Source organism: Pempheris klunzingeri, chromosome 15 (assembly GCF_042242105.1).
Source record: "Pempheris klunzingeri isolate RE-2024b chromosome 15, fPemKlu1.hap1, whole genome shotgun sequence".
NCBI classification, from domain to species: Eukaryota; Metazoa; Chordata; class Actinopteri; order Acropomatiformes; family Pempheridae; genus Pempheris; species Pempheris klunzingeri.
The window spans coordinates 18,047,917-18,060,138 of NC_092026.1; the positions used below are offsets into that span (position 1 = coordinate 18,047,917).

The 12,222-nt window shown below is 42.2% G+C and overlaps 1 protein-coding gene and 6 non-coding genes across 10 annotated transcripts in view; 1 reads left to right on the top strand and 6 right to left on the bottom strand.

The window, feature by feature from the left end:
- The window catches only part of LOC139213854 (ATP-dependent 6-phosphofructokinase, platelet type-like), a 30,276-nt gene that overhangs the window by 4,823 nt on the left and 13,231 nt on the right, over positions 1–12,222 (top strand). For 2 of the 4 annotated variants that reach the window (XM_070844521.1, XM_070844520.1), the window contains exons 3-13: positions 1,073–1,150; positions 1,731–1,920; positions 2,012–2,177; positions 2,744–2,788; positions 3,219–3,327; positions 6,584–6,679; positions 8,365–8,457; positions 8,592–8,717; positions 9,259–9,323; positions 9,657–9,726; positions 12,005–12,151. In XM_070844521.1, coding sequence (XP_070700622.1) covers positions 1,073–1,150; positions 1,731–1,920; positions 2,012–2,177; positions 2,744–2,788; positions 3,219–3,327; positions 6,584–6,679; positions 8,365–8,457; positions 8,592–8,717; positions 9,259–9,323; positions 9,657–9,726; positions 12,005–12,151 — 1,185 coding nt within the window. Of the gene's footprint in view, positions 1–1,072; positions 1,151–1,730; positions 1,921–2,011; positions 2,178–2,743; positions 2,789–3,218; positions 3,328–6,583; positions 6,680–7,581; positions 7,678–8,364; positions 8,458–8,591; positions 8,718–9,258; positions 9,324–9,656; positions 9,727–12,004; positions 12,152–12,222 lie in introns of all 4 variants that reach the window. The other 2 variants (XM_070844522.1, XM_070844523.1) reach the window with 1 other exon arrangement.
- Positions 3,437–3,528, bottom strand: trnar-ucu (transfer RNA arginine (anticodon UCU)). The gene is given in 2 exon segments: positions 3,437–3,472; positions 3,492–3,528. It is a non-coding gene; the product is annotated as a tRNA-Arg (tRNA).
- On the bottom strand, positions 3,744–3,835 carry trnar-ucu (transfer RNA arginine (anticodon UCU)). The gene is given in 2 exon segments: positions 3,744–3,779; positions 3,799–3,835. It is a non-coding gene; the product is annotated as a tRNA-Arg (tRNA).
- On the bottom strand, positions 4,374–4,465 carry trnar-ucu (transfer RNA arginine (anticodon UCU)). The gene is given in 2 exon segments: positions 4,374–4,409; positions 4,429–4,465. It is a non-coding gene; the product is annotated as a tRNA-Arg (tRNA).
- Positions 4,681–4,772, bottom strand: trnar-ucu (transfer RNA arginine (anticodon UCU)). The gene is given in 2 exon segments: positions 4,681–4,716; positions 4,736–4,772. It is a non-coding gene; the product is annotated as a tRNA-Arg (tRNA).
- Positions 5,217–5,308, bottom strand: trnar-ucu (transfer RNA arginine (anticodon UCU)). The gene is given in 2 exon segments: positions 5,217–5,252; positions 5,272–5,308. It is a non-coding gene; the product is annotated as a tRNA-Arg (tRNA).
- Positions 5,763–5,854, bottom strand: trnar-ucu (transfer RNA arginine (anticodon UCU)). Its single transcript is given in 2 exon segments — positions 5,763–5,798; positions 5,818–5,854. It is a non-coding gene; the product is annotated as a tRNA-Arg (tRNA).

A 12,222-nucleotide genomic window follows, 5' to 3' on the forward strand; every position in this document is an offset into this window, starting at 1 on the left:
GAGGCATGACTCAGGCTGCAGACGTGGCCTCCCGGGATGGGGGTTCTGCTGTCTCCGTGTGTCAGATCAGTGCTGACCATGTGGGCTGTGATTGCCTCTGAGGGAGTCAGCAGAGCTCCCGGACAGGCCTGATGTCACCCTGCATTTGGTCAACAGAGTCCTGCTTTATCTGGAGCTGATGTTAAAAAGGTCAATCCATTTGAAAAACAGAAAACAACACCAACGTTTACATGCAGGTTTACCTGGCTGTCATGGCCGTATCTATTTGACTCATCTACAAACTGAAGTTTAAAGCATGATAAAGCCATCGACTAAAAATACTCCATTTCTGAATAATCTGCCACAGGATTATAAATCACAGTGATTTGATATCAGAAAAGAAAAGCAGCAATAAACTCCCGCTATCCTTAATATGTCTGAGAATATACATATTACATTACATCCAGTCTGAGTGGGCCAGACGCCACTGATGGCAGAGACAGTGGCGGATGGAGACGATCTCCTCTCAGTGTGGATATAATTAGATTACCAGGGGCAGGCTTCATCCTTCACCGCCTGCACAGTCATCCTCATCAACCTCGAATAGTCACTGGAGTGTGAGTAATGACAGCTGAGTGCCACGATGCCTTTATTTTGGTTTTGGTACTTCGGATCAGCGCACACAACACAACACAAGAACTGTGGATGCAACTAGCAGCTCTCAGTCTGTTTTGATTTGAGTGTTTTCCAACATATTTAGTGCTGAAACTATTTGCTGATTAATCAATGAATTGATTGAGAGAAATGTAACTACTTATTTTCAGTTATTCCTCGTTATTTTGACTGTTCGACAAATCAATCGAGCAAATTTACTCTGGTTCCAGCTTTTTAAATGTGAGCAATTGCTGCTTTTTATTGTCTTCTGTGATAATGAACTCACTATCTTTGACTGCTTGGTTGAGCAAACAAGCTATCGGAAGACGTCTTTTTTGTCTCTGGGAAATTATGATTGTGCTGAACTTTTTATAGACAAGAGAATAATCGGTTATGCAGACGTTATAAATCCAGTGACCATGTTTGTATTCTGTCTCAGGGGTACCAGGGGATGGTGGACGGTGGAGACAACATCAAAGAGGCGACGTGGGAAAGCGTCTCCAGCATGTTGCAAGTGGTGAGCAGATCTTTCTGCTGTTGTTTCATCTCACACATTCTTGATATCGTGGCATCAGGTCGACATAAAACACTCAAACAAGCAATGAAACCATTAAACTAAGCTTGATCCTACCATGGTGAGATGCTTTTTGTTAATGCTCCCTGGCCGAGGAGCAGCTGTATTTGTGCTCAGTAATACGGAGGAATATCTGCCATGTTTGGTGGATATCTGTGATGATCATTGGGGGGGGGCGATAACAAAGCTTTAAGCTTTTAGCCAAAATGAGTTTGTGATTGAATTGGACCTTTTCGCTGTTAGCAATCAGACTTTCATTATTTAAAGTGAATTACAGTCAGTGCAACAGTGAACAAAGATGTATCTCGTAGGCGAGCAATAATATAAAACACCATCAGTGTAAGGAGCCATGTTCCTTAAAAAAGACTCAATATTACCACAAATAATAGATAATATGGATATTTGGTTTAAAACAATTCTTTTCTATTCTTTTCACATTAAGACAACAGCCTTAGAGCCAGTAGAAGAGCAGTTTAAGGAGAGAATAATGGGATTTCAAACTGGGATTTGTGTTTCCCCTCAGGGTGGCACAGTCATCGGCAGCGCCCGCTGTAAAGAGTTTCGTACCCACGAGGGCCGCCTGAAAGCCGCACACAACCTAGTGCAGCACGGAATCACCAACCTGTGTGTGATCGGTGGAGACGGCAGCCTGACCGGAGCTAACCTGTTCAGGGAGGAGTGGAGCGGCCTGCTGGATGAGCTCCTCCAGCAAGGTGATCCTCACTTCACTTTACACGCCACGCAGTACCACTGGAACCTTACAGGTTACAGGGGGAAAGTGGATTTAATCTCCATGTTTTTCAGGTCTGATTGATGAGGAAGCGGCCCGCAAGAACTCCGCGCTCCATATTGTTGGCATGGTTGGCTCCATCGACAACGACTTCTGCGGCACCGACATGACCATCGGCACCGACTCGGCTCTGCACAGGATCATCGAGGTGGTCGACGCCATCATGACCACCGCTCAGAGGTGAACAAAGTCTGAGAGGAGCCTTGACAGAGATGAGACAAGGTGCAAAAAAACGCACTCGACAAGGTGTAGAAAGGCGGCAGACGAAGCGGCAGCCACAAAACGCTTTGTGGATAGTATAAAGATGCAACATCACACTTAAGTTGAGACAATTAAAATCGACACATTGATAATACATGCAAGTTAAAAATGAAATAAACAGAAAATAAACACTCATGTAAAGTACACATAGATGAAAACTCTACTTTCACTTTTTTACTTGTTACGCAAGAAGATGCGCTGTTACAAGACAAGACATAGGGAGACAAGACATGATGTAATAAGACGGGAGGACGTGATCAGACCAGCTAAGGTGACAAAATGTAACAAGACAAGGCGCGACAAGAAAAAGGCAAACACGTGACAAAGCAGGACAGCAGGTTAGATGGTTAACCAAGTTCATTTTCACAGGTTCATCTGTCTGTAGCCGTCTGAGTCCCTACAAATCTCAAAGACGTGCAGTAGTTCACTGATTGGTGCTTTCTCTTGTTTCTGACATTTCTTTTGTTCTTCGTTTGTTTTTCCAGCCACCAGAGGACGTTTGTGCTGGAGGTCATGGGCAGGCACTGTGGGTAGGCACCTCACCCAGAGTACATCACAGAGAGAAAAACACACCACACACAGAAGAACATAACAATCTGTGTGGTCTTTAAGTTAGTTATGTCACTGCACACACTCAGTAGTAGTAACAAACCACATCTACATGTATGCAGAGAGTTGTTTGACTAAAACGACTCAAATCCATTCTAAACATCTATTTTCAAAACTTGACTCCACATCATTATACTCTTTTGGAAAAGATATTTTCAGCTTTGAATCAGTCATGGCTCGGTAAAAATACCTTTGCGAATGTGGAGATATTAATAAGTCAAGCTCAACCATGTGTGTGTTGGGCAAAAGTTGGTTCAGGCCGTGTAGATGACATTTTTCACAACAGATGTCTGTTACAGGGGACCAAAGATTGCAAACAGTTATTGAGATATTGAATGTGTGTGTGTGCAGATACCTGGCCCTGGTCAGTGCGCTGGCATGCGGAGCAGACTGGGTTTTTATCCCAGAAATGCCTCCTGAAGATGGCTGGGAGGACAACATGTGTCAGAAACTGTCTGAGGTAACACACACACACACCATTTCATCCATTTAAGTACAGACCAGCAGCTAGTCAGTAATACAGACCTGTGCTCAGTCACATATTTAACACGAGTTAAACTATAAAAGAGAGACTCTGGTGGGACTCGAACCCACAACCTTTGAATTACATCTCAAATGCTTGACTAGAAGTCCAATGCGCTGTCCATTGCGCCACAGAGCCACAGAATAGCTCTGAAGCATCGGTGAATATGACAACGGACAAACTTGTTACTTTTACAAAATACCCACAGACCGAGTCATGACAATGCCATCAGTTGGTATTATCTCACTGTTACTTAAAGGCACCATTTAATCAGACCAGCAGCTAAAGGAGCTTGTCAGGGATACAGATTTGTGCTGAGTCACATATTTAACATGAGTTAAACTACAAAAGAGCGACTCTGGTGGGACTCGAACCCACAACCTTTGAATTGCATCTCAATTGTTTGACTAGAAGTCCAATGCGCTGTCCATTGCGCCACAGAGCCACAAAATAACCTTACAAACTTGTTGTTTTTTTACAAAATACCCACTACAAGATGGAGTCTGCAACTTTGGAGAAACTAGCAAAACACAGATCAGCAAAAACAAGCCCAAAAAAGACACCTTTTCATCAAACATGAAGCAGGAAATTGAAGCACATGCCAGCAGCTTGCTTGTAATGAACATTCACACATAAGAAATTTGCCACTTACAAGCTGCCCACTGACGACAACCACATCAGTTGGCTGATCATCTCAACTTTACACGTTAACGCAACTGCATTTAATGAAATGTCAAGTTAGAAAGGTATGCAACAGCAGTTTAAGTAACTTGTTTATAATGACGATTCATGCTCAGTCACATTTTCAGTGAACAGGATATCTGACAAAGTTGTCACTTTTACAAAACACCCATTGACCCAGTAAATGTTACTTAAAGGCATCATTTAATCCATTTAAGTACAGACCAGCAGCTAAAGGAGCTTCCCAGTGATAAAGACTTGTGCTCAGTCCCATATTCATCATGAGTTAAACTACAAAAGAACGACTCTGGTGGGACTCGAACCCACAACCTTTGAATTACATCTCAATTGTTCAACTAGAAGTCCAATGCGCTGTCCATTGCGCCACAGAGCCACAAAATAGTGCTGAAGCATCAGTGAACATGATAGCGGACAAACTTGTTACTTTTACAAAATACCCACTGACCGAGTCATGACAACCTCATCAGTTGGTATTATCTCACTGTTACTTAAAGGCACCATTTAATCAGACCAGCAGCTAAAGGAGCTTGTCAGGGATACAGATTTGTGCTGAGTCACATATTTAACATGAGTTAAACTACAAAAGAGCGACTCTGGTGGGACTCGAACCCACAACCTTTGAATTACAGCTCAAGTGTTTGACTAGAAGTCCAATGCGCTGTCCATTGCGCCACAGAGCCACAAAATAACCCTACAAATTTGTTGTTTTCACACAATACCCACTAAAAGATGGAGTCTGCAACTTTGGAGAAACTAGCAAAACACAGATCAGCAAAAACAAGCCCAAAAAAGACACCTTTTCATCAAACATGAAGTAGGAAATTGAAGCACATGCCAGCAACTTGTTTGTAATGATGATTCACACATAGGAAATTTGCCACTTACAAGCTGCCCACTGACGACAACCACATAAAATATCTCTGAAGCATCGGTGAGCATGATATCTGACAAACTTGCCACTTTTACAAAATACCCACCGACCGAGTCATGACAACCTCATCAGTTGGTATTATCTCACTGTTACTTAAAGGCACCATTTAATCAGACCAGCAGCTAAAGGAGCTTGTCAGGGATACAGATTTGTGCTGAGTCACATATTTAACATGAGTTAAACTACAAAAGAGCGACTCTGGTGGGACTCGAACCCACAACCTTTGAATTACATCTCTATTGTTTGACTAGAAGTCCAATGCGCTGTCCATTGCGCCACAGAGCCACAAAATAACCCTACAAATCCGTTGTTTTCACAAAATACCCACTAAAAGATGGAGTCTGCAACTTTGGAGAAACTAGCAAAACACAGATCAGCAAAAACAAGCCCAAAAAAGACACCTTTTCATCAAACATGAAGTAGGAAATTGAAGCACATGCCAGCAACTTGTTTGTAATGATGATTCACACATAGGAAATTTGCCACTTACAAGCTGCCCACTGAGGACAACCACATAAAATATCTCTGAAGCATCGGTGAGCATGATATCTGACAAACTTGCCACTTTTACAAAATACCCACTGACCGAGTCATGACAACCTCATCAGTTGGTATTATCTCAATGTTACTTAAAGGCACCATTTAATCCATTTAAATACAGACCAGCAGCTAAAGGAGCTTGTCAGTGATAGAGATTTGTGCTCAGTCACATATTTAACATGAGTTAAACTAAAAATAGCGACTCTGGTGGGACTCGAACCCACAACCTTTGAATTACATTTCAACTGCTTGACTAGAAGTCCAATGCGCTGTCCATTGCGCCACAGAGCCACAAAACATCTTTACAAATTTGTTGTTTTCACAAAATACCCACTAAAAGATGGAGTCTGCAACTTTGGAGAAACTAGCAAAACAAGCCAGATTTTGAAAGTATCCAACCGGAAATATATAAATATAAGACACCTCCCTTCAGTGCATGCCAGCAACTTGTTTTGTGACAAAGACATTTTGAACTTGAGCTGCACTGCAAAACACTGACACATCCTTCAACTTACAGTTCCATCCACAATAGTTTCCAAGGCACTAGTCATTCTGCCACAGAGCCAGCTCCCTCAAAGCAAATCAGTCAACATCATAACATGTCAAACTTTTCCTGAGCTACTCACTCATCTCGACACCCTATTTAATGAAACGTCAAGTAGTGTCAGCCTCCAACCTAACGTGCTTCTAGAGGATCAGTGCTCAGCCATGTTTTTAACATGAGTTAATGTGAAATGATATTGAGTCTAGTGGGACTCGAACCCACAACCCTTGAATAACACCTTCTTTGTCCAACGGGCTGTCCATTGCACCACAGAGCCACAACACATGTGCTCACAAACTGATCATTAATACCCACTCATGACAATACAACATTAATTTACTTTGCTATGTAAAATAATACTCCACTATGTCAGTACCATGTCAACAGTACAGTCAGCTGTTAACAATATATATATATAATGTATATGATTCGTGTTCAGTAGGTTTGATGTGGTGAGTGTGTTTGTTATCGCCCAGAGCCGATCTCGAGGTTCCAGGTTGAACATTATCATAGTTGCCGAAGGAGCCATTGACAGACAAGGACAACCCATTACCTCTGATTTTGTGAAGGATGTGAGTAGAGCTCAGTTTCAGACTGACGCAGAGGGGAAACCAGAAGCTGGACCAAGCGGTGGATATCAAGATGTCTGAATGACAGCGAGTGTACAGCGTTTTTCTCACTGCGATTGTTTTAGTCCTCTTCACCAGACACTTGTCACATTCTGAGAGAAGGTTTTGTGTTTTGTAGATTAGCAAAAATAATCCCAAATTTTGGTGTCACTGTTTCAGTGACAATGGGGACAAGGAGGTATTCTGGGAAATGTAGGAGTCCACCAACTAAAGTGGAAATAAACAGGCCCATCTGAGAGGAAATGAATACACTACACACACACACACACACACAAGGACGCAACATGTGACTGACTGCAGGGGGGGTGGGGGGGTGATTCAGATATGTCTGTTTGTCAGTAATGGAGCTGCATGATGTTCCACTGACTGACAGTTGGTGGCAGTAATCTGTTTTAGTTACCTGTAACCTTCCTGGTAAAAGGCAAAGAAGAAGGTACTGAGCCAGCAAACAGGACTTCCTTTATTTAAAAAAGAGGTTTCTAAACATTTGGTCATCAGAATGTTTTATGAAGAAGGAGATGCACTCAAACACATTTGTGAGGCACAAAGGATACATGCATTCTGGTGAGAAACACTACATGTAAACTTACCTGTTGAAGATGAAACTCTGCAGTTAGCTAATCAAATTGGCGCAGCTGGCTGTAAAGTTTACAACTTCTTCCACAATGTGGCAAGTGTCTGCAGAAGGAAGGCAACTGACTAAATGTCAAAATGTTCCTTAAAGGCATGAAGGTTTATGAGCCATTGATCTGGGACTATCCTCCATTACCGGATCCAGCTTTTGGCAATGCAAAACTTTTTCTGTCATGTTTTCAAAATGCTTTTGCTTCTGTATATCTTTCTAGAACCGTGCTGATAAGAAAAGACTGAACATTATTATTGTAGCCGAGGGTGCCATAGATATCCACAACAAGGCAATAACTCCTGATTATATCAAGGATGTAAGTATGGTGGAGAAGCTCGCTCAAATCACGGAGCCGCAAACTCTCCTTCAAGAAGCATGGATTCCTTTTCCCCTCATGGTGTGCTGTTGGTTTCCTTCAGTGTGAGAGCACACACCACAAAGCATTTGGTCCTCTGTGTCATTGCTTTGTTGACTTTTCACATTTTTTGCATGATTCTACAAGTTACTATTTGTAATTCCAAAATGCTCACTCCCTTATTTTTCTCAATTCCGTTTATCATTCAGGCGTTTGATTCTGCACCCATCCCATGTCCCTTTGCACCTTTTTATTTTTATTCTGCAGGTTCACGTGTGCATACACATTATTTGGCATTCGCTAACATGACAGGAGATGTTTTGCATGATTTCTCCTCCTTTTTTTTTTTTTAAATGCTTGACTCTTGCATGGTCTGTTTCCGCATTTTCTCAGTGTCATTTCTAGATGCTATGTAATATTACAAATGATGAATATTTTAGTAAGGCTAGTTTAGATTGCTGAGTTGTGTATCTGTCGTTTTTTGAGTGAAAACCTTAAAAATCATGGTAGAGCTCTTCGATTTTATTGTACTATAATGTGGGAAGATGTTATAGTAACGCATAGTAGATTTTACAGGACATGATTGAATGCATTTCCTATATTGAGCACTATATCCTCACTATATGCCATCCATCCGTCCATGTCCAGCTGGTAGTACGCTGCCTGGGTTTCGACACCAGGGTCACCATCTTGGGCCACGTGCAGAGAGGTGGGACGCCCTCGGCCTTTGACAGGATCCTGGTGCGTAACTGTAAAACTGTACAGTGGAAAAATGTTAATGTGAAGTTCTTCCTTGTTGTAAGATGATTAATTCAACTCAAAATTTCATTCTGCATTAGTATTGACCTTAAAATGACGTCTGTGACCTTTTGCAGGCCAGTCGTATGGGCGTGGAGGCAGTGCTGGCGTTATTGGAGGCCTCTGCCAACACCCCGGCCTGTGTGGTGTCTCTTGTTGGCAACCAGGCCGTTCGACTACCACTTATGGAGTGTGTTCAGATGGTAAGAGTGTGTGTGTGTGAGAGAGAGCATGTTTGGCAGAGAAGTCCTGCAGATGCCCAATTATGAACTGTGGATTACAGAAAATGAGAATGTTCCACTACAGATTACAGATAACCATATCTTATTATGGATAGATTCTCAGTATTAATCACTTTAGATGGTTAAAATATGTTTTAATGTGGAGTTTTAAAGGGCAGTTTCACCCCAAGTAAGTGGGAATAAAAACCCCAAGCGGAAGAATGCATCATATTTGTCCTGAAAAGCTGATACAATCATAATATTGCAGTAATTTAATCCAGTCTGGGTCTTCTTAATCAGTGCACAGTAGTTTGTGCACTCTGTGAGAAATGAGGTGGAATGGAGCTTGGGATGATTGAGCCCAGGTGCTCCCAGTTTGGCAAAAACCCTGCCCACAGTTTGCCTGCAAGAGGACAGACAACAATGACAACAGGCTGGGAGTCACAACAGAGCGAATGAGCATGTGGCCCTAACATGATTTTAACACGTATGGTTAAGAAGCTCTTTTATGTTTTGTCATTAGACCCAAGAAGTGCAGAAGGCCATGGATGAGAAGAAATTTGAAGAGGCAGTGAGACTGCGTGGCAGGTATTTTAACATCAACCACTTTGATGTGATCAAATGTCTAAAGTGTGGATGTAATTAGAAATCATCGGCCTACAAACTAGTTTAAAAAGTAGCTGAAACACATAAACTTAAACAACCTAACTAACAACTTAAAAAGTCACTCTCACCTGTTTCAATCAACAAGATTTTTTTCTTTCTTCACTTGTTCTCCCTTCCGTTGGCAGCGTGTTTAACTGTGTTTGCATTGATTTCTGATTGACTCTAAAGGCTGTCTCTGCAGCAGCAACACAGTTTACATCCGTTATGGATTTTCCAAACTGGCTGACTTTATTTTTCCACATCTGTTACCTGCAGGAGCTTTGAAAACAATCTGAGCACCTACAGGCTCCTCTCCTACCGGAAAGCAGATTCTGAACTTCCAAATGTGAGTACTTTTCAACTAAATGATTAAAAAAAAAAAAAAAACACTGATTGTATCAAATCAATAAGATTATCGCTATTTTTTAATTCTTCCAATGTATCTTTCCACCAGCGGCTCTGAGATTTGTACGGTAGCACAAGGTACTTCCTGGTCAGGTGCCTTGCTGGTGCTGCGGTCTTTTTGTGACACTAACAGAGTCTGTTTTTCTGTGACTGTCTCTGTCCTGAGGGAGAGGAGGTGGCGGGGGATGAAGAGCAGTTCAATGTATGTGATGGGTAATGAGGCTGCAGCTGAACAGGCTCTAGGTCAGCTTCTGGAGCTTCTGCAGGCATAGTTCAGAGCCGTCGAGCTTTCCAGCACATAGTTTAGACCTTTTTTTTTTTTGTTGATCCTTCTTTTTCACTTTAGCCTTTTTCACAGATGTCCTCCAATCTGAGGTAAAAACCTAAAACTAAATATACGAGTGGATTATAGATTTTTGCTTAATTTTCTAGGACTAAATTTCCACGAGGCCCTTTTTTTATTTCACAGAGACAAAAACTATAACTCCAGTCTGTTTATACGGTAACACAGTGCCACAAAATGACAGTGCCAGTTCTCATTATCTGTTGCTCCGTCTGTCATTGCTTATTTCTTCATGGCTCTGCATAGAAGTAGAAGTGTAGAAGAGTTGCATTAGTGCTTCAGCGAAGGCGTCACAACAAGCTCCACTGTCAAGGAGAGTCACGGCGTCGGCTGTGATCTGCTTCAGACCAACCTGAAGTAACCAGAGTCGGCTTTTAATGTCAAGTCTGTGGACACTGTAGCCGAAAGTGTCTTTGCTTATTCAGAACTCAAACTGGACAGGGTTCCATGCTCTCTCTGCTCAAAATGGCCGCGGAAATTAAAGCTCTCACAAAGGCTTTGGGAGCTTTGAAGATGATGTGGGACATATCCCGCTGATTTTGATGTGTTAACATCAGTCCAAGAAATAGATAATTGTTCCTGATTTTGGAAACTTTCATCACATTTTAACATTTTGGGAAAAAGCTATCAAGCTGAGACATGACTGGACATGTTTAGTATCTCTGAGGAGTCTTATTCACCTTAGTGGTGAATAGCGTTGGATGTCGTTTCCAGTTATTTGAGATTAGTGCCATTCTTTTCATTTAAGAAAACAAGATGGACCTGTCTTTGGTGTTTAATGCTGTTGTTGATTGTAAGAATCTAAACTTTGCAAAGATTACAGACTCTCTTTTTAGGCAAATTTAGGATTCTAGAACAGGAAATGATAAATGAAAGAACCGGTAGACAGACCAAAAACCTGACCAAGCATTCAAAGCCTACTGTCAGTATTGATACTCTAACCTACTCACTGAACTTGCCTTCAGAAATGTGAAAGAAATAAGTTTTGCCTTTGAGAAGTTCAGTGTTTTGAGCTCCTCCACATCATCTTCATGTTCTTTAATCCAATCAGTGGCCTCAACTATCCTGTTAATGAATTGTGGGAGTTAATTGTCCTGCACACCTGTGACCCAACAGTTCCACAGCAAACACCAGAGAGGCCTTTGTGGCTGAGCTGCATTCAAACGTGGCTCTTGTAAACACAGACTTCATGGGGTTCAGCTGAAGTATGAACCGCGTGCGCTTTGATATTAACGGTTGAAAGTTACCGTGCAACAATTTCGTATTGTGTCCTTAAAGCATTTTGTAGTCAGAATGGCATGGATGATTTGAGTTTCAATAGCAAGAAACTTCGGAGAGTTGGTCACCGTCAACACTTCCGGTGGCTGTCATGAGAAAGCGGCTGCTGCTTCACTGCGTCTTTTAGCAGCATGTGGCTTCTTGCATGCCAGGTAGTCTCTGCCTGCTGCTGTTCTGCTCTGAGGCTCCTCTGCAGGTAATGAGACATGGATGGTATTATCAGGCAGTGGAGACGGACAGCTGTCCTGTCAGGCATGGAGAAAGTTTCTTCTTAATTTGCAATATAATTCTGTGGTGATTTTTTTTTTTAGAAAGAAAAAAAAAAATGCAGCAAGTCACCTGCAGGGAGTTTTGTCCAATTTGCTTCATGTCTGCTACAGAAATCACTGCTTGTCTTCATTGCCTCTAAAAGTCGCTGATATACCATCTTCTTCAAGCCGAGCATCATACAAGCTGTAACTGCATACTGAATGTGAGGCGTGAAAATGTGATAAAGCTCGGGGGGGGGGGGGGTGTTTGAACATTTGGCCATATTCTGTACAGTTGAGTGTGTTTCTGAGTGTGTGTGTGTGAGACTGCTGCTCTCTGTCACCCGCAGAGCACCTTTAACGTTGCAGTGTTAAACGTCGGCGCCCCGGCAGCAGGCATGAACGCCGCCGTGCGTTCCGCTGTCCGAGTGGGAATCACTGAAGGCCACAAAATGTTTGCTGTCAGCGACGGCTTCGAGGGATTCCACAAGGGACAGGTAAGACCGAAATGGATGCGTTCAGCTGTATTGCGCACATGTGTTTATTTAGATTGTTTTCATTTTTTTTT